The sequence below is a fragment of the Prionailurus viverrinus genome, chromosome D3, assembly GCF_022837055.1.
Source record: "Prionailurus viverrinus isolate Anna chromosome D3, UM_Priviv_1.0, whole genome shotgun sequence".
Lineage (NCBI taxonomy): Eukaryota > Metazoa > Chordata > Mammalia > Carnivora > Felidae > Prionailurus > Prionailurus viverrinus.
Window position 1 is genome coordinate 27,671,987 of NC_062572.1, and position 22,342 is coordinate 27,694,328.

Genomic DNA, 22,342 nt, shown 5'->3' on the forward strand with positions numbered 1-22,342 from the left:
TACTAATCACTTTCTTCCCCCCGCCCCCACCCAAGTAATCTCTATGCCCAACATGGGGCTTGAACTCACGACTCCAAGATCACGAGTCGCAGGCTCCACCGACTGGGCCAGCCAGGCGCCCCCCAATTACTAGTCATTTTCAATGACAATCAACAGGCCGGGGACCAGGTCAGGAGACAAGAAGGTCTCCTCCCTCTTCTACACTCACCAATTTTTCCTTTTCTTTGATCTCTTCACTTTACTTCTTGATTTCCTGTATCTTTCTCTTACTGATGGGGGACAAACCTTGATTTCTGCCTTGGCATCTATTTCCACTAAATCTCCAGTCAGGAATTCCTCTATGAATTGTGTCTCTGCTCATTTGTTTTAAGAAGGCAAGTTTCTACACCGGTTCCAACGAACTGAAACGTGAACACTGTCATGTGACTAAGGATGGAGTCTTTAGGGGCGCTTGGGTGGCTCAGTCAGTTAGGTGTCTGACTCTGGATTTCATGATCTCATGGTTTTTGACTTTGAGCCCCTCATCATGCTCCACAATGCCAGCGTGGAGCCTTCTTGGGATTCTCTCTCCCCCTGCCCACCCCTCCCCTGCTCACACGCGTACTCTCTCTTAAAATAAACAGATACTAAAAAAAATGGAGTTTTCAGTCTCCTTACCACGGTGAGAGTCATCCGGTCTATCTCGTGTTTATCTTTGGTTTTGTGTTGTCTAAAAGGGCTGTGCCTGTGGAAATGAACAACACTCTGTGATGATGTGGTACTGGGATTCTCAGCACACACGCGTCCCCGGCTCACGCCTGCAGAGAGGACTGCGTTCTGTCACCGTTCATCCGAAACTACAGAAACACCAAAGCCATACACATTTACCGTTTCCAGAGAAACACTGGTGTTGGGGTGCGTTAGGTTCTGAAAGGGGGGGCTGATCAGCAAACATATTCCCCGAGATATTTTAAAATATTGTTAGAGGGGCGCCTGGGTGGCTCAGTCGGTTAAATGTCTGACTTCGGCTCAGGTCATGATCTCTTGGTTTGTGAGTTCGAGCCCCGCGTCGGGCTGTGTGCTGACAGCTCGGAGCCTGGAGCCTGCTTCGGATCCTGTGTCTCCTTGTCTCTCTGCCCCTCCCCTGCTCACACTCTGTCTCTTTCTCTCAAAAATGAATAAACTTAAAAAAAATTTAAAAAACCCAAAAAACAAAAAAACCCCACAGAGAACTGTAGTGGAAACAAAACACACCAAGGGGAACAGCCCCGTAACTTTAAGCAATACCTTCCTTTGATGATAACAGACAGAAACTAACCCAGTGCCCCCAGGCCATCCATGGCTCTGAGAGCTGCTCACTCATGTTTTACTTTGGGAGAGCCCCAAATCTAGGAGTCGGCAGACCTGGATTCAAGGTCGTGACTGGGGTGTTTACTGGCTGTGAGCCAGTCATGGAAACCATCAGCAGCGATTTCTTCATCTGCAAATGGGCCTAAGGTTGCATCTCGGAAACAGCGAAGGGGACAACCAAACAATGGAGATGCTGGTAGTAGGCGGCAGTGTGCCGGAGGGGGCTGATCCAGCAGTCGTTCGTGAACTTCATGAAGATGAATCTTACTTTATCCAACAAATGCCTGCTGGATAAACTGTGTAAAAACAAATCACTCTTCCTCTTTACCCTGTTGTGAAAACCCCAGAGAAGCTGGCTTTTAAAGGAAATCTTATCAAAAGAGACCAGTAAACATGCAAATTACAAAATCCTGGCCTTCTTTATTTATTTGAAAATTAAAGAAGATACACACACACACACACACACACACACACACACACACACACAAATGAGTTTTCTTATATAGCAAGACAGGCCCATAAAATTACAAATCCTACAGATTTATTTCTAAGGCATATATAACATAATCAGAGGCAAGATACTGTATAAAATATTTGGAAGTGTCTTCAGTGGGCTAGAATACTGAGCACATAAATGAATGTGATTTAGGAAAGGAACTAATCCTTGTATTTGTCCACTCACTACTTATTACTACCGCTCTGACCATCCTGCTGAATTAGAGAAGTCTGCACTGAATCATCTCTTGGAAAAGATTATTACATTTCAGAGCCTTTATTATTTTAAGGATTTTAATGTTCATTTTGTACAAGAGAGGGCACTCTAATGCTTTGTTTTCCTCCTTATCATGCAACAGAATTGAAAGTAATTTCCATCTCTTGAAAGTAATAAAATATAAAACAAGGTGAGTTAGGGTTAAGCAAACATATGCTAATCTTTAAACTAGACTTTGGCTGGAAATGTCCTTTTCAACCTCTTCGTGTCCAAAAATAAAAATGCAAAATTACTGCATTGAAAAAGCAAATAATGGGGGCACCTGGGTGGCTCAGCCGGTTAAGTGTCTGACTTTGGCTCAGGTCATGATCTCACGGTTTGTGGGTTCCAGCCCCGTGTCAGGCTCTGCTGACAGCTTGGAGCCTGGAGCCTGCTTTGGATTCTGTGTCTCTCTCTCTCTGGGCCCCTCCCCTGTTCATGCTCATGCTTGCTCTCTCTCTCTCTCTGTCTCTCAAAAGTAAACATTAAAAAAAAGCAAATAGGATATAACAACAAATGGCACTTGTCAAATGGTATCTGTTATTTATAAGATAGTAACATCTAAAAAAACCCATTACTTGTATCACTCTCCTCTGCAAAAGACACAGAGATATTAACACGTCCATAGTTCAAGAGAAAAAGAATAAACGCTTATTAAATCTTACTAAAACGTTAGCCTCTCTGCTGGACATGGCTGTTTCCACCCCACAAAGCCCCTGAACCCATGAAAAGGGACTGTGTGCGGATCTCCTGGCACTGTGGCAGCTCCTGCCGGTCTGGCTCCTGTGTGCGGTGCCGGGGGACCCCACTCCCGCTCCCGACCCCCATGCACTTGCCTGCGTCTGCCGCCGGAAGGAAAGGGCTGTGCCCTGACCCTTGCAGAGAAGGCCTGCTGTGTTCTGACAGAAATGCTCTGTGCTAAATTTAAAACGTCTTTCATGAGACCAGAGGGAGGCTGGCAGGGGGGAGCGGAGTTAAAGTCAGTGGGGCCAAACCCATTTCCAGCGCATGAACCCTGTCCCGGTCCCGTGCTAGAAACATAGCTAGTCCGTGCCCGACTGCATACAAAATGGTCGGAAATGCTTTTCAGCGATTCGGTTCTGGGCTTGCGGCACTGAGAAAGTTTGGTCTTTCAAGTTCAAAATCGCGCTGCACATCTGTTTCCAATGTAGTCTTGATTATTCTTTGTGCACAAAGCCAAAGACGCTGTGTCTATTTTGGAAAACGTTAAAGAGACCCTACGACAGTAACGATCTCCGCTCTGAGGGAGGCACGTGGTACCCACAGATCCTGTGTGCCTTGCAGCTGCTCCGCTCCCTGATGCAGCCGCTTTAAATAGGAGAGGGTATCCGGCCCGCCGGCAGCTAGCAGGGCGGCCGCTTCTCCCTGCAGGGCGTGCAACACGCTGGCTGCAGCCGGGAAGTGCCGCGGGAAGAAATTCACATGTGTGGTGGTCAGATGTGGCTTGTGAATTACAGACCGAGTGGGAGCGCTGCAAATTTCCCCCAAAAGAGTTGGGAAATCGCTCAAGATGTCGGAAATGCTGGGAAAACACACACACATGCGCGCACGCACACACACACACAAACACACACACACACACATCACACTCAGTGAAACAATGAGCTCAAAAGCAGTACATTTCTAAGTACGAGTGATTCAAAACTCTTATGCCAAAAATTAATTTTAGAATACGAAAAAGATCATACGTTATGTCAAATAGGAGTTTTGAACCTAAGCCAGTAGCTGCCAAAATATTTATAAACATTCCCTGTTTCTTCCGTACAGGAACAATCTCAGTAACCTCGGGCAGAGCTCAGCTGTCCCCAGAGCACCGTCCAGGCTCTTTCCCTGCATCTGACAGCTTCGGGGACAGACCATCGGTGGTGACAAGTTTAGGATCAAAGCCACTGTCACATCAATTCTTTTCCTTAACAGACATCTGAAATCTAGTTGGAGGATCATGACAGCAATCCCACACATTTGCAACAAGGACACATGTTCAATACCAGACAAAGTCATCTGAGGGGGAAACAGTGACACCTCCCGGACACATGGCTTCTGAACGGCTCGGTCCATCACTGTGAGTCCAAGGGTGCAGAACGCGAGCTCAAGCCTGGACAGCTTGCTCCTTTCCCTCAGGCCCTGCGGTGTTCTTCTAGGGTGTCGAGGCAAAGTGGGGGGTGCAGACCAGTGTTTCAGCAGAGGCAGTGGGGACACGTGGGTCCATGTAAGGAAGCATTCCACCACAGAATGTTGGTGACCACCTGTTCAACCTCACTGCACGGGCATGGGAAGGAAGAGACAGGCTAAGAGCAGACCTGCTCATCCTCAGTGCCATTGACCTTTTGGGCTGGGCAACACTTTGCTGGGGCAGCGAGGCCCGTCCTGACTACTGTGAGATGTTTAGCAGCATCCCTGGCCCCCACCTGCCAGATGTCAGAAGTAGCCCTTTCCAAAGCTGTGACAACAAAAAACGTCTCCGGGCATTGCCAAGCGCCCCTGGGGTGGTGGCCGAGCGCTGAGCAGCGGCTGGCAAGGCATCGGGTCCATTCTGTAAGGACCTGAACAGTGGCTGTCCTGTGAGCACACCAGGAAGCAGGGGGGCAGGGCCTGTGGGTCGGTGCTCTCCCCCTCATCCCCCTGCCCTGCTGCCTTGCTTCCTCAGCCCCTTGTGTCAGAAAAAAACCCAGCTAGCTGCTCAGGGCTCCCTTCTAGGCGGCCAGTGAAAACTGAATAGGTCACTTCCAGACATACTTTCCATGTCTTCCCCACACACGACCTTGCGAAGTGGAACAGGTGACACTGTCCCCTCATCTGCAGCTGAGGGGGATGAAGCCTCCTGGGCACAGCCCCTTCCCCTGCTGACCCCAGTACGGTGTTTTGCTCCTGAAGGTCCCTCAATAAACATCAGTTTAATAGGAACCACCGACAACCACGGATTCTGGTAATGACGTCACTCTCGCCCCAGCTACCTCGAATCTGACCCCTTAGCTTCCGTATCTGAGCACCCATCCGGAAAAACAGCAACTGCCACCCCCACCCCTCAGCCTAGCAAGATAGGTCCACCACTTGCCCCCTTCCTGGTCCCGGGGCTACAGGGCTAGCTTGAGTGCTCCTGGTTTTTCGCCTGGGTCCCTGCACCTGTCCCAGTCTCCCTCTGTCCAGTCACCTTCTTCTGACAGACACCCCAGCTGTGTCCCTCCTTTGCATAAAAGCCTCCAGGCTCCGGGGCCTCGAGAGCAAAGCCCCAACTCCCCGGCACAGTGTTCTAGGCTCTCCGATCTCCACCCAATCTCCTCAACCTTCTCCCCGAGCACACTCTCCATCCTCTTGTCAGTGACCCGCCCCGCCCAGGTCACAGCTGGGGAAAGGCAAACTGCCCAGCGTTGTCTGCTCCCCGGAGAAAACGTGTCTACTCTGCCCCAGTCTTGGAATCACCATCCTCTTTCAAGCTCGCTTCACAGAGCATCTCCTGCGTGGAATTGGCCCCGCTCTCCCAAGTTAGCCCTGGGACCCATTTTCGTGCCCCCGGACACTGTGGCTGGCCTTGCTCCTGGGTGTAGACATCTCTACTCTCCCGCCAGCTCCTTACGGACCCGATGTGGCTTCCTCCTTCCCTCCCTTCCTCTCCCCAGAGCACCAAGCACAGCCTCTTGCATATTGCAGGTACTCGATAAATGTTTACCAAATTTACTCGAAATCACATCAATCAAACAACGTCTCCCTGCCCTTCGGTTTCAGTGCTCTGTCCTTCCCGTGAATGGCTTCCAAACAAGGAATGCAAAGGATGGCGTAGGATCATAAACCCCAGGGCGCCTGGGTGGCTCAGTCGGTTGAGCATCCAATTTCGGCTCAGGCCACGTTCTCATGGTTTGTGGGTTCAAACCCTGCATTGGGCTTTGTGCTGGAGGTGTGGAGCCTGCTTTGGATTCTCTGTCTCCCACTCTCTCTGTGCCCCTCCCCTGCTCACACACTCTCTCTCAAAGATACATAAACATTAAAAAAAATCATAAATCTTACTGGGGAAGACTCATCTGGTCCTATCTATTATACACTGGAAGGATTCTTTCTGTGCCAGACTCAAAGGATGGTCCCCCAGCAGTGACGGGGACCTCACTACCTGTGAGGTACAACACTCCTTCAAATGCTCCAGTGGGCATTCTTGTGTCCAAGTGAAATCTTTCCCCTCCTTAAATGCCTGCTCCTGGGAGCAGTGCAGCATGCATATAGCCCCTCCCTGACGATGGACCCTCCACCAGCCAGAAGCCATTAGGGCCCCCCTAAGCCTTGTACTTAGCTCTTCCTACCTTTCCATAGGAGCCATGGTTTCGAGGTCTGTCACCGTTGTCCCCTCGTCTCATCCATCCCCTCCTTGGGGAACCCCTCTGGATGTCTTTCCGCCAGCCAGGACTCCTCTGGACAGGAAGCCACACTTCCCCATCAGGCCCGATCACAGACTTCACGAAGAATGAAACCTCCCAATTCGGTACTCCCAATCTGAATTGGGGCTAAATACAGCTGGATTCACTTTTTTTTTTTAATTTTTTAATGTTGTTTTTTTTTTTTTATTTGAGAGAGAGACAGAATGTGAGCGGGGGAGGGGCAAAGAGGGGGGAGACACAGAATCGGAAGCAGGCTCCAGGCTCCGAGCTGTCAGCACAGAGCCCGACGTGGGGCTCGAACTCATGCACCAGGAAATCATGACCTGAGACGAAGTTGGACGCTTAACCAACCGCGCCACCCAGGCGCCCCCAGATTCACCTTATTAGCCCCAAATCACAGTGCTGGCATATTGTTAGTAATTAAATTTCCTGATCTTTTTAAAAGCGGTGTCACACCAGGTCATTCCCAATCTACATGCATGGACGTTATTATAAACAGACCAAAGAAGTGAACAAAGCCCTGAATGCCTGGCTTTGCAGGTTTCATTTCCCCTGTGACATGTTACTGTTGATTTTTGAATCTGGACTTGGCGTATGCAATGGTTTCGCCGATGCACAGAATTTCATCATCTCACAATTTTGTGAGTGTGGATTCCGCACCTCCAACCCCATCTCCAGAGGATGTCCAGAGACCCGGGCGCATCTCCACACACTCACCACGCGTGCGGAGGCTTTCCCACTCCCCACATCTCACGTGGGAAGTGGTTTTCTCTGGTCTGTCTTGCAGAAACTCTCTAATTAGGTCAGCGAGTCCGATGACGTGAATTAGGCCCATCCAGGCTCCACAAATACAGTAATTCAATTAAGGCCCAACAGGGCTTGACTCTCTGAGAAATAACACAATTTAAGTTCCCCAGTGAAAACCGGGAGCAGAGAACAACTCGATTACCAGGGTCCTGGGGAAGCGGCCAGGGCACTTGGAACCTAATCTGGGGGGAAACATGGAGTCCAGCCGCCCTGTGGCATGTGCTAAACACCATGAGAAGATGTGGCCATGCTCCATGAGGCTTCCCGGTAGAAATGTGAAAAGCCCAGCAAACGACCAGACCCGTTTCACAGCAGAACCATGAGAGGGGGAACCCTGACCAGGAAATTTTAACATGAAGTGCTTTCTGTATATTTGTGAATGAGGAATAACCAAAACCATATTTGCAAAACTTCAAGAGTCCCACTCCAGTTGGCTGCAAATTCTTAAACATTAATGGAAGTGTTAACATAATCGTTGTGTTCAAAGGGAGAACATATTTTGACAGTGCTTTCATTTCATAATCCTTCCGCTCTATTTCACCATCTTTGGTGGCTGAGAACTAACACCGATTAATTAAAAACACAGAATTACGCAGTTTCATTTTTGTGTTCGAGAAAAAAAAAAGGCACAAATTAACTTCAGCATGCTTACGAATAAATGCATGCTTTTAAAATCAGTTTGCTTTGGATCTTGGGTCCTTTCTTGTGACCCTCAAAATGCATTACGTGGGTGAGACAATCATGAGTAACTGATTCCTAGTGGAAGAAAAAGTATCCTACTTTCTTCAGTGATTCACATTTTAAAATAACACTTGTGCTCCCAAATCAGGGTCCTCGATGGGGCTATTTCAAAGCAGTCTTTTTTTTTTTTCTTAGGTTTGAATGTGTTGGCATGGAACAAAAATATGAACCTGTAAGCTTCTGCCTAAAAGTTTCCGGGCACAAAGCTCTCCCTTCCACGAGGCAGGAAGAGCCAGGGTCATCATCCAGGTTACCATGTGTGATCCAAGAGGATGTGAGGCCCAGTGATGTCTAACCAGTCTGGATTCTGATCCCAGGACACGCCGTGGCAGCAGTTTGAAAAGGATGCGGTTCACTCACCCTCTGAGAAGTTTGAAAAGCATGCAGCCCAGGGAGAACCAGTCAGCACTGCTGTCATACGCCGTCCCCTTCTGCAGCACCTCAGGAGCCATGTACCCATGGGTGCCACTAGGGAGAAGAAAGTGTACACGCAGTTAGGAAGGCATGCCCACCTTAGGAAATGTCAACAGCTTGACAAGGGGTTCAGACGCCATTTGTTAAATGGCAGCGGCCGTAAAGGAGGCAGAGGGGACGATGGGGATCCCGCCCAACGCGAGCCATGCAGCACCCAATGGGAAATCGACCGTTTCCGTCTTCGTTAGTGTAGGAGTGAATATAAACAAATGACAGTATGAGGTAAACGTGAGAGAACGCAAGGTCCGGTCTGGGAGGGGAAATCGGAACCATGTTGGTCTTCCTGCACTACCGCGATGGAGAGCTAGAGGGTCTCCTGCCCGGTCCAGAGCTCCAGTGAGGATGCGCAAGGGGCAGAGGTGAAGTGGGGGAGGGGACGATAAGCGGGCACCTACAGGTGGTGCCACGGACCAGAAGGGATGGGGACATCCCTCCTGTGTGGTGCCACCCTCTGTGCTGAGGACCTGGGCGGACACATGGTAAGCATGGGGGCTACTTACTCACAGAGACAGCGACAGACCCTGAGGGAGTGGGGAAGAAGAGGGGCACAAGCCGGCAGGTACAAAAGACAGAGAAATCCAGAGCACCCAGGTGGCTCAGTAGGTTATGAATCCGACTTTTTTTTTTTTTAACATTTATTCATTTTTTGAGAGAGAGAGAGAGAGAGAGAGAGAGAGAGAGACAATGTGAGCAGGGGAGGGACAGAGAAAGGGAGACACAGAATCTGGAGCAGGCTCCAGGCTCCGAGCTGTCAGCACAGAGCCTGATGCGGGGCTCAAATGCACGAACCAGGAGATCATGACCAGAGCCGAAGTTGGATGCTTAACTGACTAAACCACTCAGGCACCCCTAAGTGGTTGACTCTTGATCTCAGCTCAGATCAAAATCTCACAGTTTGTGAGATCAAGCCCTGCGTTGGGCTCTGCACTGACAGCGTACAGCCTGCTTGGGATCTCTCTCTTTCTGTCCCACGCCCTGCCCCCCACTCTCTCTCTCTTAAAATAAACTTAAAAAAATTTTTAAAAAGCAAAAAAGATAGAGAAACCCTGTGTCAGGTTTTAAGGGCTACCGACAGGTCAGAGGACCCAGCTAAGCAAATGTGAGGATGCTTTTCAGAAGCTGAAAGATTTGGGAGGACAACCGTTTAATCTGCAATTTGCACTCTTCTGCAACTTCGAATCCCCTCCCATTGGTCGATTCTGGGCTCCTCCTTAAGGATCCGAGTGTGCACTGTTCCATCTAGGAGAGCAAGAGGGGGCTCATGGGGGCTTGCAAAGACGCAGCCCGAAAGGGCACCTGCAAAAGCTACACCCTCCAACCTGTCCACCTCTCACTGATCTTCTTCCCAGACAAGATGGGTGATAAGACAACACTTCATTGCGCAAGGTTGCCGTGTGGATTACATATACGTGATGGGTTAAGAACAGTCCTGGCACAGAAGAACTCAATCCACGTCAGGGCCTTTAATCTCTACTCTTATTATAATCACTTTTAAGTTATGCTCACTGAGAATCTGCTCAGAAAGTGCTCCTGGATCACTCATGATCATTACTGACCCAGGATCAGCACTGTGCCCAGAGCTCTCTAACGAGTTCTATTTGGAAGGCTGCTCTCAGACAGTGAACAGGGGCGCTGGTCCTTCACAGGCGGGTCCAGCACCAGCAGTAGCCCCACCATCCGGAATCCAAAGTCTGATGGCATAAGGTCACCTAGCCACGCTGTGAGGGTACTGGAGATTTCTATGAGGGGTCTCCAAATCAGTCTCTGGGAAGGGTTAATTTCAGTGTTGCCCGGACAGACCTTTGTCGTGAATTGTGAGCCTATGATTCTTGGGATCAGAACCCAATTCTGGAAAGGGAAAGTACAGCGAGGGTAAACACAATAGGTTAATGCAGATCAGCTCTCTAAGATGATGACACTGGCCACAATTGGAGCCAAATACCGGTCCACCTGCCCCCATGGCTTTCTGACTCTGCCCGCACGGCAGCTACTGATGCTTCCTGACAACATTGTCCCCTGACGATCCGAACTACTACAAATACTGAAAGAACACGTGAAGGTTTTGAGAACACTGTGACATGAGATGCAACTTTGTGTTCTTACAGCAAATAAGCTGGAACTCAAATCGGGCACTGGTAATCTGTTCAATTACAGAAGTTTTTGACTTTTCGGGGCCACTGCACAGTTAACTTTCCATTTACAATAATTCTTGATCCCGTCATTAAATGGACTAAACCTAAGCCCAAACTGGGGACCTCAACCACAACACTTCTTGTAGGTGGACCAGCTATGTGGAGTCCAAGGATCACATCTACAGTTTTGAAAAGACTCGAGAAACCAAGTCCAGGGTGAAATTCTGGCCCTAAATTACTCATCGAGCCTCCGGGAGGTCGCACGAGTATAAGCTCTGGAGACCGAACTGGACTGTAATTCTAGCCCCACAATGTGCCAGGGCTGTGACCTTGATTTCTCTGGACTTCAGGGACCGTAGCATAAAGTAGATAATTCTACCTATAACGTCTGGTGCTTCTATGAAGATCGTAGCGTATTCACAGCAGCTGAGCACCCCTGGGACAGCAGATGTTCAACCGATGACTGACACGGTGAGCACTGTGGCTCCTGGCACGCCACCACCCACTCAAGGGCCACCTCCCGCACAGCCGGCTCCAAGGGGTCCCCACAGCACTGCCTGCCCCTAGCACCTGGCCAATGTCACATAAAAACTTGCCGTATTAGTCGGTTGACTTGACCCTCACCAACAATCAGACGAAATAAACTTCGTTGTTATGTCCTTTTTAGAGAGGGGAAAAGGGAAGCACGGCTTGGAAGAGGATTCGAACCCAGATCTGCTGACTCAGAAGCCTGTTCCTATCCCAGTCATGCCCCCTCTACTTAAAAAAAAAAAGGATCTGGTTGCGCCTTTATCTTTTTTTTATAGTGGCCTCACTATGATCATGTAAGTGTAGAAACCAACCTTCCCACGCCTACCCCTTTTTGTAGCTGCTGCTGGAATCTTGAGAACAGCCCACCTCCTGGGGCCAACAGGTGAATTACAGTAAGAAGCGGGTGCAGCTCTGTAAGGAAATAAATAACGCCATCCCATCGCTGCAAGTTAATTCCTTTGCAAGATTAACTTTTCTGAGCTCTCGGATTCGTATTCAGTGGCGGCCACACTAAATTGAAGAAATTAGCATACCAAATGGCTGCAGCATTAAAAATTCAAACAACCCTCTTAAAAATGTCTGATGAACTTGCCGAGAGAAGCTTATACGACCACAGGTTCTGGCCTCGTAACTGTAAAGTGCCGGCAAAATGCGAACGCTGTTATCACAGCACCCCGGCTTCTGAGGGAAGGGGGAAACGTGTTTACAGAATCGGTGCTATCCTCCGTTCACATCTGATCGGGGCCTCACAAGGCGCTTCTGATTTACCGCAGGCCCTCCTCCAACACTGCCATGCAGGGCCACCTCTAGACCCACAAAAAGAAGGGTCTGGGCTTTAGTTTCTGTACGGATGCGTGACAGGAGACCCCGGGGAGTTTCGTCAGGCCCATTCACCACAGAGATGAATGTTAGCTCAAGGTGGACAATGAAAATGTAATTTTCCAAGATTTCAGTGCTGAGAGTGATCCATTTACAAAGAGAAAGGATAAAAGCAACACGCATCTGCTCTTCCACAGACCGCACACATGTCTACACTTTCCACTCAGATAAACTGATAGCCAAAGAAACAGAAATGACGTGTCATTCTGCTTCTGCGGAGCCCTGGTGTGGTAGCTTTATGCCCCTGTGTTCAAGCTTCTGGGGGAGCGAGGAGGGGGGAGGGAGCATGCGGAGGGGTCGGGTGCTGGCTGGGGGCTGCGGGGCACGGGGATCCCTCCACATGGTCTGCTGGAGGACTGATGTAATAAATGCTCCAGTCTACCATGACCTGCGAGCAGATGATTTGTGTTTTTAATTAAAAAAAAAAAAAGAAAGAAAAGAAAAAAGATTCCTAATTTCCTAATTTCCCTTCGGGGGAAAAAAAAAAGCCATTTTGCAAATGAAGGAGAAAAGTAGCTGGAGAGAGACACTCGACCTCTGGACCTCCCTTGGAGCGTTCCACACAGATGCCTCTGCACCTTCCCAGGCACAGAGACTTCCCTTATCCGTAGGACAGACAACTTGCAGGCATTTGCTACTGCCTCTACTTTACGGAGAAGACTGCGGTCAGGCAGGTGAACTGACGAGGGTCACCCTGCCATCGTGGGCTCGGGTGTGCTGCAGAGATACCCCGGCCCCTGACATCGCTCTCTGGGTCCATCCACGCTCCCTGCTTATCTCGTCTCCCATCGCCAGGGATTTGGGACCTGCCCCCCTCCCAGCATGATCACATATTAAGAATCACCTCTAGCAAGAAAAAGCAGGGGGAGCAAGTGACCAGATCGGGGCCTGAGCGAATCAACGTGTCGTGGAGACAAACAGGAGTGAAGAGAGTTGATGTGGTACTCACACACTCGCATGTGGCTTCTTTTTGGAAAAGTCACAGGCAAGACCGAGATCGGATATCCTGACGTGTCCGTGTTCATCCAAGAGGATATTTGCAGGCTAAAGAGAAAGACAAGATGATCTTCAAGAGTCCCCAGACTGTCACCGGGCTTTGAGAATTTCTGAAACTATACGCACTTGGTAACTTACAATTTCATCTAAACACAAGTTCCATACTATCATATCCGAGTGGGGTATAACACGGAAAGTAACCCTTTTCACGTTCAAGTCCAGCAGGAAAGTGGCAATGACAGACACAAAGGAGCCTACTCATGAGATAAGGAGACACAGGGCAGGGAGTTTTGGGCGGGGGGGCGGTGGTTATGACCACAGTTCATCAGATAGAAAGTAGTTCCTTTCCCCCGTGGGGACTGTGGCCCGGCCAGAGCAGCGCGCCTCTCCACAAAGGGAGTGAGCCCACCAGCTTCTTGGCTTCTGTGACCCACAAAGGGCTCTGGGAATGAGGCCACAAGGCACGGAACAGAAAGGAACCTCACGAGAATGTACAAACACTGACCTAAGAAACCAGAACACTCCACAGTGCCACACCGATCTCGAACGGCACGCCTGTGAGTGCGTAATCAGAACACAGAACCCTACCGAATGACCCACTGTGGTTCTCAGCACAACTCCGATGACATATATCCACTGACATTGAATTTAGCCGGCATGAGCAAGGAAAACAAAGCTCCTCTCCCTAATACACGCTGAATTACAGTCATCTTAATATTTTTCTGCTGGAGATCAACTATTGTTTTGCTTGAAATAAAAATAATGGCATGCTATTATAAAACTAAAGCATGAATAATCATGAGTGACTAGAATTCAGTTTGAATAGAAATTAAATAATACCACTGCCTACTAAATAGCTTCGAAAACAAAAACAAGATACAGCATAGAGATGATTAGAGACCGGTTATAGATTTAAATTAAAATGTATTACAATAGGGCTTCAAGGGCCTTCAGCATGTATTGTATTCTCCTGCAAAACTCACGGAGCAGGGGAACAAACTGTCAGGTGCCAACCACTACCTAATTATTTCTAATTCAATGAAAATATATTTTTGTCTCCTTCATGCTCAGATGAAAACTAAGGGAGTAACTCTGTAACCTTGCAGAAAGCCTTAACTTGTACAAAGCATTTTGTGAAGAAAAAAAAAAAAAGCCAAGAGGCTCAAAAAGAAAATACCATCTTTTAGATTCTTAGAAGGTAACTTTAAAAAGCTAAGGTGGCCGATCAAAACATAGCTACTTAGAGAAAAGGAGCATAAGCTGTACATTTCAGTCGGTGGCCCTGGGTCTGTTCCAGAAGGAATCTGAAAGAGGAGGCAAACACGTCCTCCCGGACTGCTTTCTCTGTTTGGGAGACTGTCTCTCCTCTCGTTTTTCTTTGTGTCATCATGTGCCCATTTATGTATCTGCCTGATCATTTCTATCATTTGTCAAGGTCTCTTTTGTCTCTATCCCGGTCTTCTCACCACAAGTGTCCCTATGGACATACTGAGCAAAACCCCAGCTCCCTCATAAACGCAGAACCCAGGACCGAGCATCGTGGTTCAGAAGGGGGAGACTCGGAATGCACTCACTGCCTTTTCTTCCCAGTCCAGGGAGAGTGAGAGTGGAGAAGCCCAGGCACCAACAGTCTAGGGCTCTGCAGTTCAAGGATCTACAAATCTGTTGGTGATTCTGAACACAGTCTTAAAACAGTGTGAAACTCTCAGAGTGGCCTGAGGGGGGAAAGTTCTGCAGGCTGATTGGCCCTGCCTCAGAGGAGTTGTGGCTCGGCCGTTCTACGCCTCAGTTTACCGGTGTATGAATCCCAGAAGATGCATGTTCTTTGCTTGTTCAGTTTTGAACATCACGAGTTCTGACATAGAGCCATGGCCGAATCGGCTGCTTAGTGAACATTAAGTGCGTTACAATTAATTGTAAAATCGGCAACACCAAGTAACTGCTGGCTTGCTTTTCATTCATTAACCAATGAAAAACTTTTGAGTTAGTATGTGTGTTGCACCAGGCAGGGTAGGACACACGGGGTGGACAGTGACAACTAGGAAGGAAGGGAGTTCCTGGAACAGGGTTTAGGGTCTGGACAGATGGATACCACACAGAGGTGACGTCCCCGGGGCTCAGATGAGGAAAACGGCAGGTCCTATGAAAGAGAAGGGACCGTCTGGACACCCGCGACCGCCATACCTACCGCCCAGATCCCGAAACCAGACTGCCTTACCTTCAAATCTCTGTAAACAACAAACCGATTGTGCATGTGCTCCAGCCCCAGGATGATTTCGGTGGCATAAAACCGCATCTCCTTCTCAGAAAAGACCCCATGCTGGGAAAGGTGATAGTGCAAATCGCCCCCTGGAATCAGAGAAGGACAGGTCAAGGCAAAGCATGTTAATTTGCAAGAAACAAAAAACGTCATCCTAAATCGTTAGGACCCAGTACAAAAAGGCAAACTTGGCTCCTGCTTCGTATGTATCTGTCTTTGACTTGCCTAGTCTGACAAAACACTTTCCAGAGTACAGAGGAAGCTTATACATTGTTAACACTTAAATGCAGGGGTGGGTGGCCACGGCAATAGACAACGAAGCCATCATTCGCAGACTGGGAATCCAGCTCCCACATGTACCCTCGCAAGCTAACCTGCTTGGATCACTAACTTCCTGTCTAATGAACAACAGGTCATGACATGGTTGACCCAGTAGCCGGCTTGGCAACTGGCTCCGGGGACAATAAATGAATGAGCAAACAAACAAAACGATCATACCAAGAGACAGATGATAAAGCGGATGCAACCGTAAAATTATAACTGGTGAAATCCAGGTAGGTGGGGATTTGGGTGTCTCCCGTACAATTTCTTCAGTTTTGCCCTGTGTTTGTAGTTTTCCATAATAAAACGTTTGGAAAAAAATCCATTACCATATGGGCTCAAGTTACACAGTAAGAGAATGCCACCAACAGGATAAGGGAATGTTCTCATAAGCTGTCAAGGAATAGCTTCCACTGATCTAGAAAAGTTCACGTGTGCCCACTGTATGGCCCCTGCTTCTGTAAGCACCTTCCCTTCCACACACACGTGTTCCTGTAGAACCACTGGCAGGTCAAGATGTAAGATGTGCAGGATCCCAGAGGCCCCGTGCCCTTCCCTGTCAATGCCTCAACCCCTGGCCCCTTGGTTAGGCCAAGGGGACTTCAATCTGACCTTCCACCATCCGTTCATCTTAACCGTTCTGAGAGTGCTAACCGTGGAATCACGCAGGATATGTGCTATGGTGTCTGGCTTCTTGGCCCACTATTAACGTCTGTGAAATTCCTCCACGCTGTTGAATAGGTCTGGCTTTGGGTCAAACCCTCCAAATGTAACCGAACTTCAAATGAACTTCCAAAAAAGGAAGCTGTGCATTTGTTGTCCCGGATGGCTTTTACGTCAGCTCTTGTTACGGAAAACGCTTTGAGTACGTGCCGTGTCACTCTCTAGCATTAGAAAGCTACTTTTTTAGCTAGAACTTTGTCGGCACTCATAGCTTACAAGACCAATGGACGGTGGGTCCGTCCAGCCAGAAGCCGGGCTGGCCCACAGCCAGTCCTTCAAAGTCGGCTTCCTAATATATCTTTGGCCTACGTTCTTATGAGGCATTTCATTCCTAAAAGTTGAGGGTTAGGAAACAAGCTAATTAAAGATCTAGGCCAGCTGCCTTCCAGAAGATGAAGTTTACGTCGTTTGTGAAAATCTCTTCTGGAAAGTGCAAACTTCCTGGTGAGAAACTGGGAGGGCGCAGAGGGGAATTTAAAATGAATTTCAATGGAAACTTGAAGAGCAGAAGGTTTCCTTAAATTTCGGGGGGAAACCCAATTATCCCAGAGACCCAAACTGCCGGCGTGTGCAGATCAGGGTGTGCTGAGGTCTCACATCACGGCCAAGTCTCTCCCTGCACTCAGACTTCCTGCGTGTTGCTCACCGTTCATCAGATCCAAGATGAAGCATAGTTTATCTGGAGTATGGAAGGCATAGGTCATACAGACAATGAAAGGGCAGTCCTAGGGAGGAAAAAAAAAAAGCCACAGTTTGTCAGAAAAACAAAAGCTGTCCCGGGTAGCACATCTTCTACCAGAGAGCATCCACAGGTCTCGTCCATGCCGCTGCCCTGTGCGTTAAGCAGAGACCCCTCCTTAGGAACCTTAACCGTCCCACCAAAACGGATCTGGTTGCGTGACAAAATGCATACGGACAGAGTGGAAATGAATTCAAAGGTCTTGTCTCTCGCCAACTCAACCATGACCCTTCTATCTGCAGCTTCTTCAAAGGACCCAGACTCTGCAGAAAGACATCGCTGCCCTGCCAGGCTCTCTGTTGCTCTACATTTTGATTCTGGCTAGTCAAATATCCGTTTCTCTCTCTGATTCTGAGGTTGGAAGAACCATACACCAGTGGGAGGAAATATCTATACTACCGTCTTGAGACGCTGAGCATAAAAAGGGAACGCAGCTAGCTTTCAAAATAGAAAAATACATCAGAGTCGGGCACTGAATAATTCAATTGTAAAGATGTCAGTTTTCCCCCAAAGTAATCTAGAAATTCTATGCAAGTTAAAAAAAAATTTTTAATGTTTTATTTATTCTCGAGAGAGAGAGTGCAAGCGGGAGTGGGGGAGGGACGGAGAGAGACGCGGGAACAGAAGATCTGAAGCAGGCTCTGCGCTGACAGCAGCGAGCCCGATGCGGGGCTCGAATTCACAAAGTTTGATCATGACCTGAGCCAATATCAGATGCTCAACCAACTGAGCCACCCATCGCCCGGCTACAATTTTAATTAAAGTGAAAATCGAGCTGATTCCAAAATGTATATGGAGATGTGCACAGCCAGGAAAAATTCACTCTAGAAGAAAAAGCCAGAAAAGTCATAGTGCTAGATATTAAGACTTATTGTGTGTGTGTGTGTGTGTATATATATATATATGAATTATTTTATATATATTATATATATATTTTTTTTCATATTTATATTTATGTTTTATATATTATATATAAATATATATTTGTTTTATATATTATATATTAATATATATGTTTTATATATTATATATAAATATATATTTATTTTTATATATTTACATATATTTATTTATGTATATTATATATAAATACACATAATATATATAAATATATATTTTTTTAATGTTTATTTTTGAGAGAGAGAGAGACAGAGAGAGAGAGAGAGAGAGAGAGAGATAGAGTGTGAGCAAGGGTGGGGCAGAGAGACAGGGAGACACAGAATCCGAAGCAGGTTCCAGGCTCTGAGCTGTCAGCGCAGAGCCGGATGCGGGGCTCGAACCCATGAACTGTGAGATCGTGGCCTGAGCCAAAGTCTGAAACTTACCTGACTGAGCCACTCACGTGCCCAAAAGTTATTATAAAGCAACAGTAAATCAGACAGTGTCGTAGTAGCCCAAGAACAGACAGACCAACAGAACAGAAGAGAGAATCCTGACATAGACTCACACACAAATGGTCAACTGATTTGTGATAAAGTGACACAACAGGGTGGGGGGAAAAGGATGGCCCTTCCGTGATATGCTGGAACAAATGGATATTTGTACAACAGAATGTGAACGCCCACCCCTACCTCACACCACACACTGAAGTCAACTTCAGGAAGACAAAGATCTGAAGGGAAAACAATAAATCTTCTAGAGGAAAGCAAAAGAGAGTATCTTTGTGACCCTAGGGTAAGTAAAGATTTCTCAGGCCACCCAAAAGCACTAATGGTGGAAGTACTGCTAAACTGGACAAAAATAAAATCAAGAACTTCTGGCCTTCAGAAAACACTATCAAGAGAGTAAAAAGGCAAGCCACAGAATAGGAAAAGATATCTGCAATCCATACACGCAGAAAGGACTCATACTTAGAATATGTAAAGAGCTCTCATAAATCAATAAAGGAAAAGGCAAACGACCCAACAGAGCAGTGGCAAAAAACGGCAATAGTAGGAGTAATAATAACAATATAAATGAATAAACCAGCCAACAAATCAATAAAGGCACTAAACATAGGAGGGTCATCGAATGGCTCACAAGCCGATGAACAGGTGCTGGGCATCAGCGGTCACCAAGGAGATGTGTCCTCACAATGTGTTATCGCTAAACCCCAAGAGAATGGGCAAAATCAAAAAGACCACCAAGGCCAAGTGGCTGGAAAGACAGGGTGTAAACGGAACCCCTACATACGGCACCCAGGAGCGCACGGTGCCAACAACCGCTCTGGCAGCTGGTCGGGGCCATCTGCCGAAACTGGGCCCCGTCTGCAAGCCCCAGGCGTCAGCATTTCCACCGCCAGCTGCACACCTCACAGCAGCCCGTACCCAACGTGCACTAAGAGAGCTGCAAGAGAATGCTCCTCGCAGGACTGTTCAAAGGAGCCCCAAGCGGAAAGTAACCCGGATGTCTACTGGTATTAGAACAGATGCGTGAACCACGGTCACTTTACGCGGGGGAATGCTACACAGCAAGGGTCAGCAAGTTTGTGTACAAGGGGCTAGACACGAATTATTTTCAGTTTTGCAGGCTCCAGGCCACCTCTGTCACATATCCTTTGTTTATTTTCCGTACAATGCCTCAGGAATGGAAAACCCATTGCCAGTCCACGGGCTCTACAGAAAAAAAGGCCACAAGCCAGATCTGGTCCGTCGGCCATACGCAGCTTGCAGACCTCTGCTACGTAGCCGCAGGATGTACCATGGCCACGTGCGATGATGCAGGTGAATCTCACAAGCCACGCTGAGTGAGAGAAGCCAGATGCGAGAGGGCACATGTATACCAAGTTCAAACACAGGCAAAGCCAAATTAAATGACAGTGTTAGATATCTGGGTAGTAGTTAACCTGGGCGCAGGGTAGGTGACTGGAAGAGGCACAAGACTTCGGGAATATGAGTAACTTTATTTTATTTTATTTTATTTTATTTTATTTATTTATTTATTATTTTTAATGTTTATTTTTGAGAGAGAGCATAAGCAGGGGAGGGGCAGAGAGAGAGAAAGAGAGAGAGAGAGAGAGAGATTAGGGACAGAGGATCTGAAGGCAGGCTCTGTACCGATAGCAGTAAGCCCGACGCAGGGCTCAAACTCACAAACGGCAAGATCACAACCGGAGCCGAAGTTGGATGCTCAACCGACTGAGCCACCCAGGTGCCCCAAGGAATACAACTAACTTTCTATCCCTTGATCTGAGTGCTGGATACATGCTTGTGTTCCCTTGTGAAAACTCCTCAGTGCTAAGCCAGATCTATAACTGGGTCCATTTAGATTCTTTATATACACTGTATACTCACCACTCAACTGATTAAAATAGAAACTGGCCAAAAAAACACCCCACATCTATATCCACTTTCTTAACAGAAACAAAAAATCATTAAATTCCACAGAAAATAGTCAGGTTTCAACAGAATAATCTATACACTGAATCTGCATCGTCCAAACCTCTGTATTAAGGGCATACTGATACATCTGACTCCTTTCTATACCAGAGGTTCATGAACTTGAATACGATTTCCATGTATCTTCCGGAATGAGCTACAAATTTCATTTTGTGATTACCTAGTTTGCCTTAAAACACCGTTGAGATGGTATTAGTGATTACTGATTTCAAGGCTGATTTTGCTTTAAACAGGCAAAATGAAAGTGCTTTCCTTTTTCTGTTAAAAGCCATGTGGCCTTCCTGGAGGTGGGGGGCACCCTCCCACTTGGAAGCCCTTAGGGAACCACCTTTTTAATAGCCTGCTGAAGATGGCTCATTCTGCTCCTTCCTGAACGGGGTTCCCCACACACTCTGGTTCCTGATCCGATGAGCAATTCATCTGTAGAGCAGAGAGGCGGGTGGACCCAGAACTTAGTGAGGCCAGAGTCTTTCCCAGCTCCAGAGGGCATCTGTACTCACTCCACCAAGGGGAAGGTGGACCCTGCGAAGGGGTATTTCTGAACACAATGGGATATGATCCTTCTAATGGTAGCCCCGAGGAAATGGCAAAAGGCAAACAAAATAGGTTCACTTAAGATCGTATGTTATCAAGAAGGGACGTGAACTGTAGATTTAGCATCAGAGGCTTTCTGAACAGGAAGGGCTCTTTAAAAAAAAAAAAAAATCACCTGGTCCTGCGTGTTTATTTTTAAAATAAAGAAACTAAGGCCCTAAAAAGGGGAAATGACTTGCCTGAGGTCACAAAGAAATGTGGTAGCCAGCCAGGATTTCAACCCCCAGTCTCCTGACCCTCTCCAGGGTTCTATGTTACTTACACTGCTCACAAAGGCTGGGCTTCTGTGGCAAGGTCAAGTAAGAGCTCAGTTAAAGGGATGCGATTCAGTTTTCTGTATGCTGACTGCAATCCGTCACCTCTCAGGTGCTGGGCAGATACCACACCAGGTCTCGTGGGAAGCTCGAGACGCAAAGAACCAAATACTGACCAGTGTGAAAAAATGGCAGTTCGGCGATGGGGCTGATACAGTTGTGAACATCATTATGGTTAAGATGTTCTGCCTTGATTACAAATTAAAGGCACTAAGAACTAAAGGGCCTCGTAGAGGTAGACCCTCAGCAAGGAACTGTCTTCTTTGATTTCCTACCGGTACCGAGCAAAACAGCTTGTATTTTTGCAGGAACTCTGCAAAACTGTGATAAAATACAGCACGAAGTATTTCTTCAAGAAAATTCTCCACCTTGCAGTCAGGAGGAGGCTTCTGTTAACTTCCTGCTTAAAACACTTTGTCTCCAATTGCTAAAAGATTTTTTTTCCTTTTTTAAATCCTCAGTATTGGCCTAGAAAGCTCTTTACAGGCTGGCCTGGCCTGTCGGTCTCCCTCTCCACTCCAACTTCATGTGGGGCTATGCACGCACCACTCGAGACCCCAGCTCAGTTGACCTTCTCCAAAGTCTGCAAAGCCTCCTGAAGCGCCCAGGACCCAGACAAGCACTGACACCTCCTGTGACCTCTGAGGACTATCCCTTGTCGCCTCCTCCCTGCTAAGGGCCTCCTGAGCCCTTCTAGAGGTGTCCTGATTATTTATACATTTCTGAGATCATGCGAACACTACCACCTTCCCTCATTCTGTGTAGCTCTAAAAGAGCAGGGACCAAAGTCACAGTTTGGGACCCTCCATCCTGCAGGAGAATGCCTGGCATGATCTAGGCACGGAAATGTGTTTCAAGGAATGAATGACACTTGGGAGGACACTATGTGACTGTTTAATGAAGGTGCTGACTGTTCTTTCTCAGCTATGGACATTCTCACCTGTGGACATACTTATCCTAGTTCTTAATCCTAAAGATTAGCCTTTTAC

The 22,342-nt window shown here is 47.6% G+C and overlaps 1 protein-coding gene across 2 annotated transcripts in view; it reads right to left on the reverse strand.

The window, feature by feature from the left end:
- Positions 1–22,342, reverse strand: part of GRK3 (G protein-coupled receptor kinase 3) — a 131,712-nt gene that overhangs the window by 20,936 nt on the left and 88,434 nt on the right. For both annotated transcript variants that reach the window (XM_047826891.1, XM_047826890.1), the window contains 5 exons: positions 16,976–17,054; positions 15,244–15,374; positions 12,979–13,073; positions 8,374–8,481; positions 658–724 (listed from right to left, as the gene is read on the reverse strand). In XM_047826891.1, the coding sequence (XP_047682847.1) occupies positions 658–724; positions 8,374–8,481; positions 12,979–13,073; positions 15,244–15,374; positions 16,976–17,054 (480 nt within the window). The remainder of the gene's footprint in view (positions 1–657; positions 725–8,373; positions 8,482–12,978; positions 13,074–15,243; positions 15,375–16,975; positions 17,055–22,342) is intronic.